This window comes from Clarias gariepinus, chromosome 11 (assembly GCF_024256425.1).
Source record: "Clarias gariepinus isolate MV-2021 ecotype Netherlands chromosome 11, CGAR_prim_01v2, whole genome shotgun sequence".
NCBI classification, from domain to species: domain Eukaryota; kingdom Metazoa; phylum Chordata; class Actinopteri; order Siluriformes; family Clariidae; genus Clarias; species Clarias gariepinus.
This window is the reverse complement of record NC_071110.1, coordinates 8,648,320-8,671,346: the sequence shown is the minus strand read 5'-3', so window position 1 is coordinate 8,671,346 and position 23,027 is coordinate 8,648,320. Positions and strand designations below refer to the sequence as shown.

At 36.6% G+C, this 23,027-nt stretch overlaps 1 protein-coding gene across 1 annotated transcript in view; it reads left to right on the top strand.

The window, feature by feature from the left end:
* Nucleotides 1-23,027, top strand: part of nphs1 (NPHS1 adhesion molecule, nephrin) — a 143,949-nt gene that overhangs the window by 110,003 nt on the left and 10,919 nt on the right. Inside the window, exons 17-23 of the mRNA XM_053507759.1 lie at nucleotides 5,448-5,569; nucleotides 8,091-8,253; nucleotides 9,403-9,559; nucleotides 11,182-11,333; nucleotides 16,131-16,242; nucleotides 17,239-17,420; nucleotides 19,939-19,992. Of these exons, the coding sequence (XP_053363734.1) occupies nucleotides 5,448-5,569; nucleotides 8,091-8,253; nucleotides 9,403-9,559; nucleotides 11,182-11,333; nucleotides 16,131-16,242; nucleotides 17,239-17,420; nucleotides 19,939-19,992 (942 nt within the window). The remainder of the gene's footprint in view (nucleotides 1-5,447; nucleotides 5,570-8,090; nucleotides 8,254-9,402; nucleotides 9,560-11,181; nucleotides 11,334-16,130; nucleotides 16,243-17,238; nucleotides 17,421-19,938; nucleotides 19,993-23,027) is intronic.

The window sequence follows — 23,027 nt, the reverse complement described above, 5'->3', positions numbered from 1 at the left end:
TCATACTTTCTTAAAGATGAGGTTAAAATATGTAATTTTAGGAAAAAATGTCAAATACTACTACTAATAATAATATACAGTAATAATAATAATAATAATAATAATAATATTAATAAAAATAAGTGTGGCAGAATTTACTTGAATTTTCCTGGTTTACCCAGGCAACCACACCTATGCATTTATGGAGCCTGAAATCCAGGCCTCATAAAAGATAAGGATAATCCTATTGCTATTTATCTTTGTGTTTGTGTTATGTAAATGGAAGACAGTGTTATAAAAGCAGTTGTGTCATTGTCATTGATAAAACAAGATTAGTGTCTCTGTAATGTTAGAGAGAGACACAACATAGGAGAGACGACATGAAAGGCCCATTACTTCTGAAGCTCACACATCAGCATCAGCATGTCTTATGTCTACATTTATATTTATTTGCTTGGCGGAAGCTTTTATCCAAAGGGACTCAGATGTGCAGCAGAATACAGTCTAAGCGTAGAGCTGTTAAACAAGGTTTGCAAAATACTGTCAAAACACTGAATCAAAATGAGAAAATGATTAAACAAAATTGTGTTTGAATATAATCAATAGGCATTTTTTTTTACATTTAAACACAAATAGGATGACAGTGAAAACAATAATGACATTCTGTTTTTTTTTTTTATTAATGTTGTTTTTTTGCTCAGACAGTTTGTGAAATCATCCCAGTTTATTTAGATTTAAACTGAAGAATTTATTTTTGCTGTACTTAACAGCATGATTACAGTCTAATTTGTACATTTAGAGGATATACAAAAGAGAAATTAAGGTTAGATTCAGAGTGTCAACATTGCTAAATAACTTTGTGGACATTGAGGGCTTTTACATCTGTGGTGTTTAATGGTTTTAGAAAGTAAATTAAATCTAAAAATGCTATAAATAAACAAACAACAAAGTTACTATGTAAATGTAATTAATCAGTAGCAGCTAATGATTTGGACTGTGTATAGGTCTTTTTTCTTGAACTTTACTATTGAGTTAGTACAAAAAAAAAATCTGATTTTCAAACATCAGTATTCCTCTATAAAATTAGTTAAAAAGTTAAAGAAAAATATTTGTATACCAGAAAAAGAATCACACCATATAAACATCAACTTTTCAGATATGAAGGGGAAAAAAGGAAGCTGCTAAAGTTTAAATGCAAAAAAATAAGAAGTTGCAGGAGTCCTCAGAAGCACTGCAGGATGTCCAGTAAAACTTAGTTGAAAAAAACTGCACAAATTAGTCCTGAAACTAAACTGTCCTCAAAGCGTTGCCACACAAATTACTGGCTTTGTTTCTATATTTACTGTTCAGTGAGCTTTATAGTATTTTTCTTACTTTCTTTCTTTTTTTTTGGAAGACACAATTGCTCTACAGCATTTATTTGCCTTGTGCCTACAACTTTACTGTACTGCTCAGTCAATGTAATGACACTATGTTGTAATAATTATTATCATTTATATAATATATACATAAAATATTTTATATTTTATAGTATACAGTAGCCCTACAACTATTTCTAAAATCTGAATGGTGGACAAAACCTATTATCGAAAAACGGAAACATGGGGCACAAAAGTGTAAACATTACTAGTCAGAAAGGATTAAGTGAAACTAAAAAAGCAGGTAGGCATCCACCAAATGAACATTGTGAAAATCATTAGGGTGATGCCCTTCAGTAGCAAATAGGATTTATATTATTTTTTTACTTGTGCCCTGGGCAAATATGAATTAAAATCTAATGACCTGGATACAAAATCTGCTTGTCCTACTGTAGGTAATCATGCTACTGATTTGTCCTCCCTGTATTTATACAATAGTCTCAATAAAACATGATGTATGAAGATTACCCATTGTGTAATCACAGCACATCAAAATAAAGGAGTGACAGGAGAACAAATGAATAAATAGAATTAATGTTTTTTCATAAGTGTCACTACGTAACAGTTTTGACACTGATTTATAATTTGTTTAAAAAAATTACCCTCATGATAAACAATACCAGAATTTATTAAACGTAAAAAGTAATATATAGAAATATATTTCCACAATTCCTACAATCCTACAATTTATATTAAGTCCTTGAAGCCACTGCAACCCATTAAATCTGTTTATGTCCTTGCATTGCTATCATCTGCTTGCAGACCAGTCCGTCTTGTCCCTCACGGAAATGCCAATGCAGCCCAAATTACAGAAAAAAGCTATTCTGATCAGAATAGGAAAGCACCAGAACACCCAGGGCACCCCAACCTTTTACACATTGGGCCCAGCAACCAAGGACACTCAAACTCAGTCTCCGAATTCGAGTAATCCCCATCCCTTAACCCATGGCACCCGAACGACCTGCTGCCAATAACCTGGTTCCAGCAACCACATCACATTTTCAGTTCTGCAGAGGCCAGAGCCACCCTGAAGGCACACGATGAACTAGATGGTTTTAATCCTATGGCTAATACTGTACACACTCAGTGTATACACACTTATTGGCTATACCAGTTTATCCGGTATACAGGGTCATGGGGGGCCTAAAGCTTATCCCAGAAGACAGTTGGGGCATTAAGCTGTCCAATCTATCACAGGGCACACACACATACACACACACTTATTGACACACTGTGGGCCATTTTGGAATCACAGTTAGCCTAACTTGCATGTATTTGCATTGTGGGAGGCCATGCAAACTCAATGCACGCAAACCTGTGGGAATCAAAGCTTCGACCCTGGAAGTGTGAGGCCACAGTGCTAACCACCACACCACTGTGCCGCCAGTGTATATACAGTAAAAAAATATTATATATAATATTTTACTGTATATACACTGATGGCACAGTGGCGGCATCGGGCAAGTTGACTGGAAAATCAAAAACATTAATATCATGGTCAGCAAACCAGCTAGTGGTAGTTCTGGTACTGTGGGCAGGTGCTACGTCCTGCTGGAAAAGAAAATCTGCATCTTCATAAAGCTTGTCAGCAGCCAGAAGTATGAAGTGCTCTGAAATCTAATGGTAGATGGCTGCATTGACTTTAAACTTTATAAAACACAGCGGACCAACAGAAGCAAATGACATTTTATTTTAGTTTTACTTTATTTGTTTATTTTACAAGAACAATAGGCAGTCACAGTGTGCTCCAGAATTAGCTTCTTAAGCTTATTTTTATCTGTAGTCCCTGGGCAGGAAGCATTCCCATAAACAAGGTAAATTTGAACAACCTTTATACATAACAAAGTCTCATGATTAACAAATCTAATAATAAATTCTAATACTACAAAAATGCAAGGGATATGGTGAAAGATTATTAATATCTTCTTAGGTAGTATGTATGAAAATTAACTAGATTATCAAACATATATATATGTAAATGAAACAAACAGGCTTTAAAAATATAAGAAGAAAATTGGTTTTGCTAAAAAAAGAAAGTAAAGCATTAGTATTATTTTTATAATATTGGTATTATACTGTATATTATTATAATTTAATAATAAATAATATTGGATAATGCACACTGTTTATATTCCATGAAATGTATATGTTATAATATAATATAATATAATATAATATAATATAATATAATATAATATAATATAATATAATATAATATCCTGTAGTGTGTGAATGTGCATATGAACACCTATATGCAATACTGTATATATGTATGATTCCAGCTACAAACAGTGGTATATTGAAAGTCATACAGTAACCCTGTATACATTTTAATCCTAATCAAAAGCATTTAACCCTGACTTTCATATATTTTCCTACAATTTAGCTTATTCCAAATTAAATTATATCGAATTATTGTATCAAATGCACATCATTAATTTGGGTTTTTTTGATTCTTCTGTACATGTAACTTTAACTGTTACTTGTATAAATAGTAAATTTATTCTGATGTTTTAACTAAAGGAAGTGAGAAAGATATACAGAGAAAAGTGAAATGACTGCATAAGTGAAAGAGACAGAGGGATAGAGAGAGGGAGAGAATGCTACTGACCTGCAATTACCTCCTTAATGATTTAATAACAGCTTTGTGCCAAAACTAGACCTACATGTTCTAGCAAATCCTCCATCACTAATGGATAGCTGCGTCCTGCTACAATAGTGGCTTACAGTGCTACACATTCATTATGTATGGAGCATTTTAATAGCTTTTACAGATGGGCCTGTTTTCCATGTAGGGCTTCCTATTTTCTCTGTCTGAGACAATGGAAAGCGTCTTGTGCGCGTCAACATGTGAGCGCTTACACAAGTACTAATGGGCTGCTTTTCTCAAGGCTATGAGCCCAGTGGGAGTTGACGGGAGACAAGAGAGAAAAAGACAGCGAGAGAGAGAGAGAGAGAGATTGTAAGTGCTCTTGAACAACTTCCTCTTTAAGCAATTGGTAAAAATATTATTTTTTATATATGTTATATAGCCTATGTTTTCCATATGGGAGAAAAATATGAAAATTAACGAATCATGCATATTATGCAGTAGAGTGGTTAATGATTAGCACTGTCAACTTGCACGTTCAGGGCCAAGATTTTGAATGTTGCCTCTGGTCTTTGTATGGAGTTTTCATGTTGTTAGTGTGATTCCTCTGGGTATTCTGGGTTCTCATCGTCCAAAGACATGCATTTCCAGATTGCCCATGGTGTGTAATTGTGTTTGGGAGTATGTGCTTGTGGACTATAAGAAATTGGCACCGCATCTTGTGTGAGTTCCCTGGGATAGGCTTCAAGGCGCCAATCCAACTTGTGGCCCAAAGTCCATGGGAAAAGCATCAGGCCCCCAAGAACCTACACAGGATGTGCGGTATAGATAATAGATGGATGGATGCACAAGATGTTAAAAGAAAAATAACTGAATCATGCCATGAAATTTGCAGTATATAAAATGCATTCACACTACCAGTCAAAGGTTTGGACACACCTTCTAGTTCCATGGTCTTTTTATGATTCTTCTCTTTCTACATTGTAAAACAATCCAAAATTGTAAAAGGCATCCAAAATATACAGTCATCTTCTTTGAACAGTTGATATTGAGGTGTGTCTTCTATTTATGCTATGTAAAGCTTTCAGTGTCAGTCCTTGATAGCATTAAGAGATATAGTTAAGAGGGTTCTTACAAACGTAAAAAGCTGCCATTTTGTTTTATTTAGGTTAAAAGATAGAAAAAATATGCTGGTATGATGGGAATGATGATTATAACTGCTGTAGAGCATGTGATAACAAGAAATTATTTAATTTATGGTGATTTACCAACATAAAATACATTAAAATGTGACAAACCAAAAAAAAAATAGCACTGGCAATTTGATATCAGTGTGAAAACCCTAAGTTGGCTTTACACGAGGCTTCACCACACCCCGTAAAGGCTGCATATTCTATAATATTTAAATGTAAATATTCTCAGTCAGTGTGTGTGTGTGTGTGTGTGTTTATTTTTTATAGATCCCCCCATTGTGAAGATGAAAACGGATCCTGTGCAAGTAAACGTCGGAGACACTGCAGATCTGTTCTGCATCGCTGATGCCAATCCTGTGACTGATGACATGTTTTCCTGGAAGTGGATGGTGAGACACTACCACATACATTATTAGTTTCAGTATTTACTTCTAACAGCTTCCTCTTTTCATAATTTGTGTAAAGTATAAAAGGCTTGTTTAAAGTACAAATGTTCTGTTTTCTTGTTTTATTATTTCTTAATATTCATATACTTCATAATACAGTGCAACAGTTTGTCAGACCTTGACAGCATGCTGAATATGAAAATGAAATTGAACTATTATCACTTTCCTTTTTTTCCCCACCACCCAGTAATATTCCCTCCTTCTGTCTCCTCAGTCACTTTCTCAATCTCCTGATCTCGTTCTATTCTTTCTTTTTGAGTTCTCCTACTCTGAGTGTAACGCTGACACTTTTTAGCGAGAAGATGTGCTATATTTCACTGCCATAAGTGTGCTCTAAGTGTCTCACCCTCATGTGCTCCGCCTTCTCTGTCCCAAATGGAGAAAAATAGCTTTCATTAAAGTGGCTTTGCCACAGGGAACATTCATCAGCGTTAGCTCAGGCAGTGCCATTTAGTGTGGTTTTTTTTCTGTTTCCTGTCCAAAGTTCAGAACCATTGTTTCTTCTGATATTATAAGAAAATATTCTTAATCATAAAGGTGTGCGTGTAAGAGAAAGACATGCCTATGTGTGTGTTTGTGTGTACTGTATGTGTGATGGTGGGTAAGTGGTTGTGTGTGTGTAAAGTGTCTCCCCGGTTGATGCTGTCGGGGTGTTAACCAGTTTGGTTAGGTGAAAAGCAGAAGGGCAGATGGTGAGAAAATGAAGGGAAATAGATGTTAGTTAATCTAAATGGTAATAGTTAGCCTAGATGAAGCCAATTCTACAGTTTAGCTCAAAGTTTACACCTAGAAAAGTCCTACTTTGATATCTTCTTCTGCTTATTTTGGCAATTATACAACAAAGTAATCTGATTGGATGACAATCATTCCCTGAGTGGGGATAATAGATGGTAACAGCACTGGAATGTTTATCACTTCACATCACAGATGTTCTACCAACTATAAATTACACTAAGTGTTGGTCTCCAGTATGGATGAGCACGGTCCTCAATACTGGAAAGAATAGAGAGCAGCTGCCTGCAAATCCCACATTCAAAACCAGACACAGAAGCAGTTTCAGCAAAAAGACACATTTGATGATGTTAGAATGACCTTCCTGCTACACTCTGCATCCAGGGTGTTGGGCATTGGCTGGGAATCAAACCTTTATCATGGCAGGCAAGAAACCAGCTTCAAGCACAAGGCTGAATCCCAAATCCCCTGCACAGAACAGTAGGTTTCCATCAGTGAGATTCAAGTTTCTTAGGATTGTCCATCACCTCCATGGTTTATTCTTCTCAACTTCTGTGGGTCTGTGTATTACTGGTAAAAATGTAAAACTACTTTTGATTTATTTTCTGCATTCAAGAACAATATTAGATTTTTTTTAAACTAAATAAAACATATGGCATTAGCTCATTGAGTAAGAACAACAAAAACAGTTATTATTTTAACACGTGAAGGTCAGCTGTCCTGGAATACTGTAGTCTTTGATGGAACTGTCTTGTCAAAGTGCATTTGAAAAACCAATCAAGCACCATGATAAAACCATCTCAGGAAAGCCAGACCAAAACGTATCTCTGATGCAGGGGAGACGTTCATTTAGAGTTACCAGCTTCAGAAATCACCAATTAACCGTTATGAAGGATTTACTGACACAGACGTAGCAGACACATCTAAATATCAGCTGTTCAAATGAGATTATTGTATATTTTGTACGCCTTGAGCATTGCCATGCAACATAGAATGGAATGAAATTCGGGAAAGACCACAGAATTAGAAAATGTGTCCAAACTTTCGACTGGTAGTGTATGTGTTGGCATATAACTGGTTAAATAAACAAACAAATTATAATCTGATGATAATAAATGGTGTTTGTGGAACGGTTGTATACAATCAATACCACACCTGAGGCTGGATATCAGCCACAACCGCACTCCCTCGCATGAGATATTGCCTAATTAACACTTTAAAAGCTGAAGTGGCAATGTGTGTGAGGCTGTCCCCACAGTTCGTTTTGTTTTCCTTTAAAGCTACATAAAATGCCAATAAAATGAACTGTGGCACAGTAAATTCTGTTGTGACCAGCACTTTTGGAGCCATGGGTTGCAGTTATTCTCAGTTATTCACTTTTGATTCAGATTCAGAGTGAGATTACAAGCACATGCCACAGACCAATCAAGACTCTCGAACCTCGACCTCTCCGACATTGTTGTAGACAACACATTCCCCATAAATCATTTAGCAGTAACAAATTTCAGAGTCATGCCCACACTTTTGATCTTTGTAGCATAAATAAAAGAAATTTTATTGATCAGTTTTTGATTTAACTATGAAAAAGTTATGTATTCATTTATGTAATTATTGAACAGGGAATAATACATTGTGGTGGTGGTATTATACTATGCATGTGCTTGTGTGAGCTCTCCGTAACCATTGTGACCTTTAAAATGTTATTATTATTATTTTTTTAATCATCCAACAGGGCGATGGTGAGCGTGAGGATTTGGGAGAGTCGAGTCAGGATGAATCAACTGGACTTCTGACCGTTTATGAGGTGACCCGAGCTCATGCAGGTCCTTACCAATGCACTGCAAACAATGGCATAGCGCCCCCTGCCAGTGTTGTGGGTCAACTTGTTGTACGCTGTAAGTTCTGCACATATATTATCATATAATTATATCAGTTAATCATTAATCCATCTGTCCTAATCAGGAAAATAATAAAGGAACAGAACTAAAAATGATCATGATTCACCAATGCTGATTAGCATTTAGTATGAATGAAAATCTGGTGCTCTTTTGACATTAGACCGGCGCTGTAAGCAGGGAATCACAGCCGAACACCCACAAGTGTGGACCAAAACAATTGATAAATGATTATAAGTTCATTCTGGTCTGCATCCTCCAAGTGAACTCTAGAAAGCGAGAAAAAGATTCGACTATGAATCAATGCAACTACTGGAAGTAAACCGCATATGCAATCACACAAATAAGCACAGTGCACAAACACTTACACTCTGCTGACAAATATTTTACATTATATCAATCCTAGGGGAAATAAAGTAACTCGAGCTACCACTTGAACTACCTACCTCTAGTTAAGTAGGTTACACGAGCTGTGTTTGACTCATTAAATGTTATATGAGCTGAGATTTCTCCAACACATGTTCAGCTGTTTTTCGAAATGCTGCTCTGCCTGGTACCCCAGCACACTTATAGGAACGCTCTAAGTGCACTTTCGCAAATACCTGTGCTCACAGACACACACAATTTGTTAATGTCACTCTGATTTAAAAGGGGATAAAGCAATGGCATCCATCCCACACAGAGAGCAGAGCCAATTATCCACTCTTTTATTGTGTTCAAAACATTCCCCTACTTGCTATTCGTAGCGGTTAATACTTTAAATGTAAATGAAAATCTAGTGATTGAAGTAAACGATTTTTGTACACTACATTATGCAGGTTTGTTCATCACTCTGTGACACTAGACGTGTTCCATGCACAACGTTAGATCGCTATACACGCAAAAATATGCATAAGCCTAGAGGAAATAGTAATTGAGATGAGTGTAATCTGAACAAACTCGAAATGGAAATGGCTTCAGAATACAGCTACAGCTCCCCCCTACATTTCATAGTCTTCTAAGCTGAGTATAAAGGGGTGCTGCCATAACAACTAGCTTTGTTCCCCTGAGTATTGAGAGAACACATTTCTGGGTCATTGTACTGTCATGGTAGATCTCATTAATAGATCATTTTGTGTGTGTGTGTGTGTGTGTTGTGGTGTGGTGTAGTTGCTCCAGAGCTGCAGAAGGGGCCACAGTGGAAGAAAGTGGCGAGTCGAGGAGACGGTACTACTGACGCTGATGTGATTTGTCAGGCTGAAGGAGTGCCACGTGTCCAATTCACCTGGGCGAAGAATCGCATACCACTAAACTTTGACAACCCTCGGTGTGTATACAGTACACACACAGAAGATACAGCAACTGATACAAATGTATTATTTAGCTATTTTCACTACTGTTACTCGTTCATTTTTGTTTTTTTTTACACTACTACTAAAACTATTGCTGCTATTACTACTGCTTCTGCTTTAACTACACCTTGGGACACAGAGACAAATAATAAAGACAGAAATCCACAAGATTTATGGGCCAAAAACAGGCTGGTGTCCGATCCAGAAAAATTACCCAGACCCATCCGAAACTCAGTCCAAGAACACCAGGCAGGGTCAAAATACCAAAAATGAAAAGAAATAGCATTCGCTCAGTAGGGCAAGGCAAAGGGCAAATTGAGAAAGCCAAGGCAAGGTCAAACTTGGAGAATGATTTCCCAAAAACTCATTTCAGAACTTAGAAATGGTTAATATAAATAGTAAGGCTATGTTTCATAATTCAGGTTGATATGTTTATAGTTTACAGTATGTTATACAGCAGTAGTAATATAAAATACCATCTAAAAAAATGGGTTTGGGATGTGGGGAAGAGTGTCTTACTTTGGTCTGGAGTAGAAAAGACTTTTATTACTACTGTTACTTTTACTACTGCCTCTACTACGAGTATTACTTCTGCTATTACTACTCCTACTACTACTGCTGCACGGCAGGACTAGCTCGGTGATTACGGTGTTGGACAAATTGGTCACCAATTTGAGCCCAGATGGCACCAGGCTGCACTTGTTGGACCCTTGATTATGGTCTTCAATGATCAAAAACAATCGGGAATCGAGCTGGCAACCCCAACCACATAAGTGACTGCCACAGAAACGATGGATATACAGTACCTCCAGGGTGGGGAATATCTGTCGCCTGAAATGCCAGATGGCACGTAGATGGACCCTTTCCTACTGCTACTACTTCATCCTACTGTTTCTACTCCTCTTCCTACTCCTACTGCTCCTACTATTACGACTGTTGTTTTGTTATCTTTTATTACTGATTTCACTGTTACTGTTATTACTGCGATACTAATATCTCTACAATTACTTCTACTATTTGTACTGCTACAGTACTACAGTACTACTATTAGTCCTATTATTACTGCTGCTACTCTTATCTTCCTGTGTGCTTTTTTCTGTGTCTGTAGGGACATCATTATCATCTCTATAAGTGTAAAAATATAGTGATTTATTTATTTTTCTAATTTGAGTAATCAGTAGAGTTATGCTGGACACTTTGTTTATCTATTAATTATATAATAATGTGTTTGGTATTCATTTCATTAACATAATCCACAAAAATTGTTTAATAAAAAGGAGCAAACACTCACATCTAATCATTCAAACATAATGTCTTGGCGTAATGTCTGATCTAAAAGCAAGTATTGAGAGATCAGAGCAATTATACACCAGAGTGAGTTTGGAAATATCACTGCACACCTCCACTTCAGTCATGTCAGTAGAGCAGCATTTATTTCTGAAATGAAACTAGCAAATTATGAAAATAGCAGCTTGGTGCAAATCAGACAAAAGCTGGCTTATGTTCGACTGAATAACAACATTCTTGTGTTATATGCTGGTGTGTGTGTGTGTGTGTGTGTGTGTGTGTGTGTGTGTGTGTGTGTGTGTGTGTGAAGGTATCTAGAAAGGACAGTAAAAGAGGGGGCCATACACACCAGCACACTGACTGTAGTAAATGTGAGTGCAGTTCTGGATTATGCCGTGTTTACCTGCACTGCCCGGAACAGCCTCGGAGAGGACACACTTGACATCCAGCTGCTCAGCACCAGTATGCACTCACACGCTGACACTTGACAATATTGCCTTTTTTATGGTGACTGTCAGGTCAGGTAATACCAAACAATTTACCCATCGAACTTTCACTGTTTTTGCCATGTAGCAGGTTGAAGTGAGCGCATCACAGTATTACCGGTAAATGATATAACACAGTTTTTGTGGTGGCATGAGAAAACTTAAAATCTTAATAAGGCTGATTTCTTTACACTTTTGATAAACCAATATATTTCATCACAACCATTTGGAAATCTCATATCCATTTTTTTATTACAGTCTCACAAGCACCACCATCATTTGTTCCAGTTTTTCATTCTCTCTGTCTGAGCACATCTGTCATTCTCTCCAGCATATCTGGCACCAACAAGCATGCCACCGTGTATGTTAGATACACTGCCTGGCCAAAAAAAAAAAAAAAAAGGCACCTTTTTAGAAGAATCTAATTCTTGGGGTAACTTACTGTAAGCAAATAAAATTAAGCAAAATTTGAAATAACTACTACTGGGTAGAGAACGCTTATCAAAACCTGGAAGGATGGTGGTGAACTTTCAACTTTGTGGAAGAAATGTGGTTGGAAAGAAATTGTGAATAGTGATCATTTAAACACTTGGTGAAGTTGCATGGTTAAAAAAAATCAACAGTAAAAAACATGAAGGTAAAAGCATTTCCACAAACACAATGTGATGGAGCTCACAGGATTGGGACTAAACAGCTGTTTGGCATAAAGCATAAAGATGTGGCCTGGTGAGCTCAGATTGACCCTGTTCTAGAGAGATGGGTGTGTCAAAATAAGAAGGTAAGTGCACGAAGTGATTCACCCAACATGCATAGTGGCCACCATACACCATACCAAGGCAGTGTTATGATCTGGGGCTGCTTCAGTCACTGGGGCAACAGTGTAGAACATTTGTTTTTGGGTAAGCAAAAAAGTAAAAACAAATCAACCACATTTTCTTTCTTCCTCATTTCCTTTTCTTTTGCATTACTGTTGGGCCAGGGGTAGCTCAGTGGTTAAGGCATTGGACTATGGTTCAGAAGATCCCAGGTTCAAACCCCACAGCCACTGAGCTGCCGCTGTTGGGCCCTTGAGCAAGGCCCTTAACCCTCAACTGCTCAGATGTGTAATGAGATTAAAAAAATAACGCTCTGGATAAGAGCCTCTGCCAAATGCCTAAATGTTAGTGTTTTTTTATTTCTTATCTGACTGTATTAGTGTTTCTCTGTTTTTTCATACTTTCATTACTCTTTCCTCTGTCCCTGTTTGCTTGTCTTCAGGCCAGTCTACGACTACAGCAGCACATTTAATGTTTACCATAAAAACCATGAAATACAATCCAATATTCGCTTTTCTCCCTCCTTTTTATATATTACAAATGTAATAATTTATAATTATTTTTTAATAAATCTGATAATACATAATATATGCTTTCTATCATCAGATGCCTGAGGAGAAAAAGCAAGGATTTTTATTTCTATTTACTTTTACATGAGATTACTTTTATTTTCTGAGTTTTTTTTATGTAAGTTAAAGCGACTCAGAATTGCATAATTATTATTTACTCACCAGTAGAAATAAATGAGGACACACTTGTATATGCCCCACTCTTTCTTGTTCACTCTTGCAGTGCTTTTTTTTTTCCCAATGGCTCTAAAGTACACTCTTCCCATGACTAATTTATTCTCTGTCACTTACTGTCATCAGGATAACAGTGAGCGGTAATGTATTTTTTATGTAAAAAAGGTCATAATCTGATTCCTGCACTGAGAAACAGTTGCAATCATTTTTGGCTCCTACAACCTCCACCACCATCAGTACTACTGTCGTCATCATCATCATCCACAGTCATGAACTAACATTATCATCATCATCAAGATTATAATTACCACCACAACATTCATCATAAACATCTTCCACAATAATTATAATCTCATCGATCATATTATCATCATCCACTACAATTCTCATCCATTTCCTTCATCTTAGTCTTCATCCCCACTGGCAGGAGCCAACATTATCATCAGATCACTAGGATGATCACTAACACCACAGTCTTTATGATGATGATGATGATGGTGGTGATCATCTTAATCATCATCATCTTTATCATCACACATGGCACATGATCATCAACATCAGACATTAATTCACACATATGACATATTAACATGTTCCCTAACAGAACATTTTATTCATGTCTATTTGTTAGTGTTAGGAAAGTATCTTCTCTAATCTTCTCCAGACTACATGGTGTCCTATTATGCAAAACTAGTTGTGTACTGTGGAAGCTTTTTGTCATCTTTTTAAAACCTCTGAACTGCTGCAGCCCCCGAACCACAAAATCACAAGTGCCTCTGTGGGCGGTACTTGTTTTACGAAATACTGTAAATTCAATTATATAATTAGTTTATTGAATAAGCAAGATGTACAGTACTAGTGTATGATTAAAATTAGGAGATTTAGCTATTTACATCAAATAGCAAATATCTCAGTGACTTTGACCATGATTCGGTTGTTGATTTGTAAAAATCCTGATTTACATTTACTTACAGCAGTGTTTACATATAGGCTGCAAAATGTGATTTAAGTGACTTTGAACTTTCAAATGGTTGTTGGTGCCGGATAGGGTGATCTCAGTATTTCTATAACTGCCAATCTACTGGGATTTTTATGCATCTCTAGTATTTACAGAGCATGTCCTAAAATATCTAATGAGCAACAGTTCTCCAGAGAAAATACCTTGTTGATTTTCAGAGATCTGAGAAGAATGGCCGGACAGGTTCAAGTCCATAGAAAAGTGACAGTAATTCAAATAACATCTTGGTAAAAACAACATACTGTATACTGAAGAATATCTTTGAACACACAAGTTGAACCTTAAAACAGTTTGGCTACAGCAGCAATAAACTATACCTGGTGCCTACCAGTCAGCTAAAAACATTGAACTGAGGCTTCAATTCACATGGGCTCACAAAAATTAAACAAGAGAAGATAAAATAATATTGCCTGGTCTGATGAGTCTTAATTTATGCTGTGACATTTGGATGGTAAGGTCAGTATTTGGTCAGTATTTGGTGTAAACAACACGAAAGTATAGAGCCATCAATGGTTCGGGCTGGTGGTGGTATAATGTCGTGGGGGAGATATTCTTGCTCAAATCTGGTCCCCTTAGTACCAACTGAGCATCATTTAAATGCCATAGTCTCCCTGAGTATGGTTGCTGACCATGTAAATCCCTTTATGACTATAAAATAATCTTAAATCAGTTTCTTTGACATGACAATGAGTTCACTGTCCTCAAATGGCCTGCACAGTCACCAGTCTTCAATCCAATAAAGAACCTTAGGCTTGTGATGGAACAGAAGATTTGCATCATTAATGTGCATCCGACAAAATTGCACCAACTGTATGATGCTATCAGGTCAATTTAGATTAAACGTTCAAAGGAATGTTTTTTGCACCTTGTTAAATATATGCCAGCAACTAGGCATAACATTATAATAAAAATATTATGTCCGGTATTGTATTTTGTGGGTTCTGTGGGGGTGCTGTGGGTGGATCCTATGTGGATCAGACTTATTTGTTTGTTGAATCATATGGGTAGTTGCTCAGTAGGAGTTTAGGAGTTGTGCAGTAGGAGGTGAGTTTAAAAGTCATGTTGGAGAATTTGGCTGGGCCCCATGGGTGGTGTGCTATGGTGCACTGGGTGTTCTGTTGAGTTTATATAATGGACAGCATTGACTTTTTTCAGCAAGTTGTGCTGCATTGGTACCCACGTTCCTGTCACCTAGGTACTGAAATATAATTGACAATCAATGTTATTTATATATATAGTTTACTGGTATATATTTGATAGTCAGTGTTTTTTAGGGTTTTTTTTTTTTGGGGGGGGGGGGATTTTTTCCCGATTTTCTCCCTAATTTAGTCGTGGCCAATTCCTCCCTGTCACTAGGGGGCTCTTGCAGAGCATGTCCTACTACTACTATTTAGCCGGGAGAGTGGAAGACTATCACATGGTAGGGGCGGAGTAACACATTCGGAGGAAAGCGCTAGCGTGCGTGAGCTCACAGACGCCCCTGATTGGCTGTAGAGCCATGATTAATGTGGGAGCGCTAAGTACAGTACATCTCATCCCCCCCCTGAGAGAGTTTGGCCAATCAGCTCTCTCTAGACCTCCGGCTGTAAGAGGTAACAGCATCACCCAGGGATCGAACCAGCGATCGAACCATCGATCCCCGGGTGATAGGGCGGGCACTTTACCACTGCGCCACTCGCTACAGTATGTGCCTGGGGGTGTACTGTGGTGTGTGGCAACAGGACATTGACAGAGGATTATTTGGGTTTCAGGACTAAGCCCTAATAGAAGGTTAAATGTTGTGTGAACGTCCTAAAGTTTAGGGTTAATGATTAAAAATTAATGTTGTTTTCAGTTTTACAAGGACAACTTTATTAATCAGCAACGGCTCATCCTGCCAGTGTTGCTGCAGTGTCAGGCTCCACCTGGATTGTAATTGATGGGTCTGGGTTTTGCTTTTATAATATTAGCTCTCCATTACTGCATGACCTTACTTTTAGTTTGTATAGACTGCTTTATTCAAATATGTCGTTCCTGTGTTAAAATTCGTACACGCACGATGGGACAAGATTAAATTGTTGTTGTTCTTTTGTAGAATTTTATTTCCAGTTAATTACTTTGTAATCCCAATATTCCCTTGGACATTTCTTTCACTATGAGTAAAAGTTTAAATATTAGATGTGTCTCTCTATCTCTTTTTCTCTTTGTTTGTTTCACAGATTACCCAGACCCCCCATCAGACCTGAAGCTGCTTCGCGTCTCCTCAAACTCAGTCACTCTGGAGTGGATGCCTGGCTTTGACGGAGGACTCACTCAGAATTTCCGAGTCAGGTTAAAAAGACACACAGCATTAGAAAAATTGCTTGTAAATAAGGTCAAGTGAGTGTATTCTGTGGAGCCCTGGCACAAAGGAAGGGCTCTTATGTTTTACTGTCATATCATTTAAGCTGTATTCTTAATAACTCTGGAATTGGCAAAGTGAAAATACAAAGTCTGTTGGTTGTTGAGGCAGAAGAGAGTGACTGTGTGTGTAAGTGGTGGAGCTGGAGGGCTACGATCCTGTTAATTAGTTCATTAATTAGTTTTTACAGTGTTGAATATACACTTGTATTATAAAATTATCATGTGCAACACTGACTCTACTTCTGGATTATTGAATTATCACCTGCAGTGTTTAATTAGCACATGTTATACCAAAGCTCTAACAGTAGTTCCAGCTGTAACATTAATGGAAAGTTTACATTAATTTGCTGATCATAATGCCATTGGTTTCTATAACAACTCATTTACAAGGCACATATTTTTGCCACATATACTGTAAATACTGTACAGTGAACATTTTTTATTCTTCACATTTTATTCTGCACTTGCAGGGATAGCTATTTAACGGCACTCCTGGAGCAGACAGGGTTAAGAGCCTTACTTACGGGCCCAAGAGCAGCAACCTAGTGGAGCCCCACTATAATCAAAGCCTAACAAAATTTTACAACAAAACCCTATGAATCTATTTTATATTGTATGTACTAAAGTGAGAAGATTAAGTTAGCTATAGTTTTTCGACAGAGAGGTTTACACCTTATGTTTTTTTTTTTTATAACATTACATGCTGTTTAATACAATTAGCCAAAAAATAATGGATGGTAAGCTAACAATTGTTTGTAGATACAGTAGATGGTAATAGGTTGTTTTTGGTAAAAATGTTTTTATAGTGGTTTGTTTTGTTTATTACTACATTTAAAATAGTAAATGTTAGCAGACCATATCACACAACACTGGCCTGGATTGTATTCCTATAACAGCATGTCTTTTGCTGTGTCTGATGTTTAGGTACAAGTGGGCAGGGTCTGCCAGTTACCTGTACGTTGATGTTTTTCCTCCGAGATCCACCGTCTACACAGTGAGCGGCTTGAATCCTTCCACCACCTACAACTTCTCAGTTAATGCCATTAACTCGATCGGAGAAAGCGGCTATGCTGATAATGGTGCAATACTAAACGTCACCACTAAGGGTCAGTACGGAGTATTTTTAATTCAAATCAATTCAACTTTATTTGCATAGCGCTTTTAGCAATGGTCAAAGCAACTTTGCAGAATCAAAAGAAAATTATGAAAATGTGTATGACATGTGTGAGAAAATAAATAAAAATGATCAGATTATCCCTAATGAGCAAGCCAAGGGCGGCGATGGAAGTTAAATATAATAGAATGTGTGCTTAAGTTAATATAGAGTCCAGTTCGTTAATGGATCTGTATGACCAAAAGTATTGGCATCACACAATTATCTGCCTGAGGAAAATCCCATCCCAGTTTTAGTACCCATAAGAATATATAATGACTTTCAAATATCTGGTAAGGTTTTCCTTTAGATTTTAGCTTTTGGCAGGAGGGATTTGTGTACAGTACTTTCACCTACAAAGCATTCCTGAGGTCAGGCGTTGATAATGGAAGAGGAACCCTGGAGTTCAGAGGGTGTTCATCCAAAGAGGTGTTCAAGAGGGGTTGAGGTCAGAGAGCTGTGTAAGTTTTTCCATCCATTAGTGGTAGATCATGTATTCATGGACCTTGCTTTTTGTACATAACCAATGTCATGCTGAAACTAGTGAAGGGAAATTGCTATGCAACAGCATGCAAGACATTCGGGTTTGGGTTTCCACAAATCTTCGGCTACTAAAAAAAGACATAAAACAAAGTATATATATATATATATACTGTATATATAGCCTTTGTTTCAACCCAGTAATTTAGGTAAACAACAATCAACAGTGGTTACATAAAGAGTAAAAAGTAAATTGAAGGTGCTGTTATTGAAAAATATCATATGAGGGGATAGAGTAATGTGGCTTGACACAGAGTGGAGGTCATTTTTAATGATTACTTTCCAATAACATCTCATCCTGACATGTTTAATTTCTTTAATCTCACAGCATTATTCCTGTGGTACATTGGTTTATAAATGAATGTTTTTTTAATTGATTATAATTACTTGTAATGTTTTGGAACATCTGTGGAACAAGTTAATGACTGATATTAAATGTTAAACATGGTCTTAGAGAAAACACTACTAGATCACTGAGGGGTCTTAAGTGTAAACCATGCCTCTGGGGATGCTGTAAGAGCTGCTGTTATGGAATATGGAGCATTTAACAAATTTGTGGTATAAAAACACTTGGTGTCTTTATTAAGCTAGTAAGGCAAATTGCTAAATGCCTGGCACAAAAAACAAACAAACAAAAAACACGAATACTACTAAAATACCCACAATTACTACAGGTAATTATTATTATTATTATTATTATTATTATTATTATATGGGAAATACTTATTCAGCTCCAAAGCCTCTTTAAAAAGTTACAGCAAAATCCTCAGCAGCAGAGAGAGTTATTACTCTGTGTATGCCACTAAACGTAATTAAGTGTTTGAATGTTAGGCTAAGGTTTTTTCAGAAAACAGACTATACACAAGTCATAAAACAGCACATTCAGATCTCTGTAATCATGTCATGTTGTTGCAGGTCGGTCCAGATTAAGCACATCGTTAGCAACTCAGCCCTGTCTCAAATTACTGTGGTGGGAAAAATATATTTCTGCAGAGCAGTGCAAAAATCTTTTACAGAAAATTATTAATATACAGACCTGGATCATTCATTTTACCCATAAAGGTGTTTACAGGAAAAACTAAATACATATAAAAGGAGAGAAAAAAAAAAGTGCACACATTTTGCTAGGATCAGCTTCATGTTAAAATCTCAGTAGCACTGTTATTAAGTAAGAGTACCTCAATGAACTTGATATTATGGTCATTAATTAAGACGTATGTATAAATTCTATTAATTGTATCTTAATATGATGCTGATAAGAAATTATAGTAATACCCTTAATGTTATGCTATTAAAGGAAAATTTTATAATTATAATCAATTATTTTCCAAGTTTTTTATACAATATCAATTTGCCAGTAACAAAACATTTATATTTATTTACAGAAAGACAATGCTTTTCTCTTCTTATGGTTACAATAAATGCTGTAAAACAAATCCCCACTTTAAATCCCTTATAGTAATGTTAAGTCTTAAAACAAGCAACCAAGAACACTAATTTAACCCTTGCTGCAATAACTACTGTCAGAACTGCTATCCACGACAATAAATAAACAGTTTCTGATCAAACAGGATTGAGAATTTAACAGTGCTATAAAATAATAGGACATTTAAAGGAAAATGGATGGATAAGAAATCTCAATATCTTAAAATGTTAAAAAATATTACTCAACTTTAAGTAATGATTTATACTGTATTAACTAATGGTTATTAATGTAGTCATCCTATTAGGTGAAAGCACATTGCACTCCATAATGATTTACAAATCAAGATGCTCAAATTGAATCTATATAGGTTTAACCATCTGTATGCATAAACAACTGTGCACTCTTAGCCTAACATCTTAATCTTGTAGATTTATTATTTTTTCTTGCATTGTGTGTATGTGGTGTGAATTTGGCACTGATTCTCTCCTCCCCCTTTATTCATCAGATCCTGATCCAGCAGGAGACGAGACCCATCCTGAAGCTCCGAAGCGTGAAGAAGGTGCTGCGCTGGCATTTCTGATCAGCTTTTTCACTGCTGCTATCCATCAAGTACAGAGCCAATCTGTCATTTTGCATTTAGGATCAATATCTACACACACACGGCTAATTAGCCAGGCTTTTTTTAATGTACGGTGATGCAGCTTTGCAGCTGAAGCGTGATGTAGAGCCTGATGTAATCACACGCAATCCTGAGCAGGGTGAAGTTTTAACTGTCATTGTCAGTTCACTATTTAGCACTAGCACTAGCTCATTTACAGTGGTAGCTAGGGTACCACTGTAAATGTATTAATAGGGTCATAAAATACTAGTTAAAATACATAGTATATACTGATCAGGTGTAACATTAAAACAAACTCATTAGGCCAAATTAAGCCAAGTGTTGGTTGCCCTTGTGCCATTAGGACAGCAGCGGTTCCTTAGGGCATGACGACATAAGACCTCTGGGGGTAAGCAGTGGTGTCTGCCACTGGGATGTTAATGGCACATCCTTTTCCAGCACACACAATAATTGGGAAATTAATCTAATACAATTAATTTTAAATATTGTTCCATTTACAGTACAGAGACATGATGAAACCCTGTAATAAGGAAACATGTAATATATCAACTAATACCTCAACCAGCCTAAAGTTTTCCTCAAGTTTGGCCCACGATCTGTTAACTACTAATACCTCTATCTCTACGGCGGTGGCCGTAATTACGGTTCATCATGATTCACCGTGAGTTTTGGCACTGTGATTAGGTTTCCATCTTTCTGCGCGTTGGTCCTCTCATAGTCAAACCGCATAGGTGAAGAAGGGGTCTAACAGCAGGAATAACAGGGCTTATCGGGGGGCGGGGCTTGTAGGACACGCACACACACACACACACACACACACACACACACACACAATATGGGATATGAGATTACATTTTTGAAAAAGTAAATAAATAACTGAGTACTTAAATGGCGGACCTAACGCGTTAGATTTTTTGTTACATCAAAAAAGTAATCCAAGTTACACCCAACACTGCTGGTAAGTGAAAGGAAATTAGCAAGTCTATGCAAACTAGTAATTGACAACTAATTAGTAATTGGAAACTAGTAATGAAAAGCAAAGTAGCAGTCACAAGAAAACAAGCAAGTCACAGTAATCTAGCAAGGGAAACCAAACCAGCGGCTAAAACAAACAACCTAGCAAAGGCAAATTAGTGAGTAAACAAGTCAAAGAAAGCAAAGAAGTAAGCAACAGCAATGCAAACTAGTTAACAAAATGTGTGTGAAAAAAATAAGCATACTCATTAGAACATTAAACCACATTAGCATGGAAGAAGTCTGGTCAATGAGGTCAGTGGTCAACTAAAATGATCATTCAGTTTTCATAAAAAAGTTTAAATATATATTGACTACATGAATTTTAGGCCTACTGTGGATTAGGAGTTTATGTGAGGTTTAAATAGTTCTAGTAAATTCTCTGTGTATTCTTGAGTTTCTTGTATTTACATAAATATGCTGGGTTTTTGCATATTACATAAATATAGTTTATGGATCTCTGTTCATCTCTACAAAAGTGACACACTCTGTTTGAGCAGCATCAATGAGAGCACTCCAGTCTGCACTTTAATGTGACAGAGATGATCCACTGACAAGCGACATAAACGAATGCAAATGCAGCTCTCAAGAAATTCTTGCAAATGTCAGGGTAAATGAAGAAATGTTTCACACTGGTTACCAAACATTAATAATGAATAGTTTTTAGAAAATATAATACCATTTTTGGCGAATAACAGTGTATATACAGTAAATGGCTTTATATAGATAAATACACTCTCACACACACACACACACACACACACACACACACACAGTATGTGTGTGTGAAATGATGGATGCTTAACATGCATACTAACAGTGCAAATACTGTATGACTTAAGCAATATTTGTGTAAAGTGTGTGAAAAAAATAAAAATAAAAAATCCAGTACCCTCAAAATTACACCAAACATTGGAATTAATGCCCTAGGGCAAGGCAACTGGAAAATTGTAAAGAGCATCATGGATGCTAACTATTTACTATTGCAAGTTAATATTTATCAGTTAAATCCTTCTCTAATAAATGTTGGTAAATCTGATAAAATTGTACAAGTTTCGAATTGTTGTCAAGTGTCATGTACATTTTTTTCATTTGGAAAGATCATGCAGTATTTACTTTGAAACCTATTAAGCTTCATTTGATAGTTAGAACATAGAAAGCTTGCTAGAAAGTTCCACAAGGGATCTGATTTATAAACCAAATAAGTTATACACATAATGGCATTGAATTCCCTATAAAGCACAAAAATACCATATCAATTAGGATGTACTGTACAGTAGGTGCAGTTTATTTGCACATTCTCTCTCTCTCTCTCTCTCTCTCTCTCTCTCTCTCTTATACATATGCATTTGAGGCAGGTTTGTGCAAAAACTGAGAAGTCAGCATGGAAAAAAGTGGAGAGTTAATAAGTGTGTCTGATTATGCACTTGCTAAACTTTGAGCAATTAGTGGTGCTGTGTTTTTGTTTCTGTGATTTTATCCGCCTCTCAGAAGCAGGTGTAAATGAGTGCCATGCATGGTTCTTGGAGCCAGATTGCTTTTCCTGTAGAATCTGGGCACTGCCAGGGTGCATTATTATTTTTTACCTTATCTATTTTCAAATCTTAGTGAACTCACTGTTCAGGAAAATTATAATAGTGTCAAAGCACACATGTGCATACAACAAATAAAACAGGACTACAGATTTTCTAAATGCTGTAGAAGCCACAGTTACATGCAGTTAACATAAAACAACAACAAAAACAATTGCTAATGAATGTAGTTTATACTGTATCTGGCCCTCGGTGTTTATTGTTGAAATTACTGGTTGTGAACTATAACTGCAGCAATAAATGCTTTCAACAATATATCTAAACACTCAGCAGTAGGATTTGATCTTATCTTCTTTTCGGGACAAGGGAATATAGAATTTATTAAACACGTGGGTTTGTTTTTCACTCTTCACAATTCCCACTTTTTGT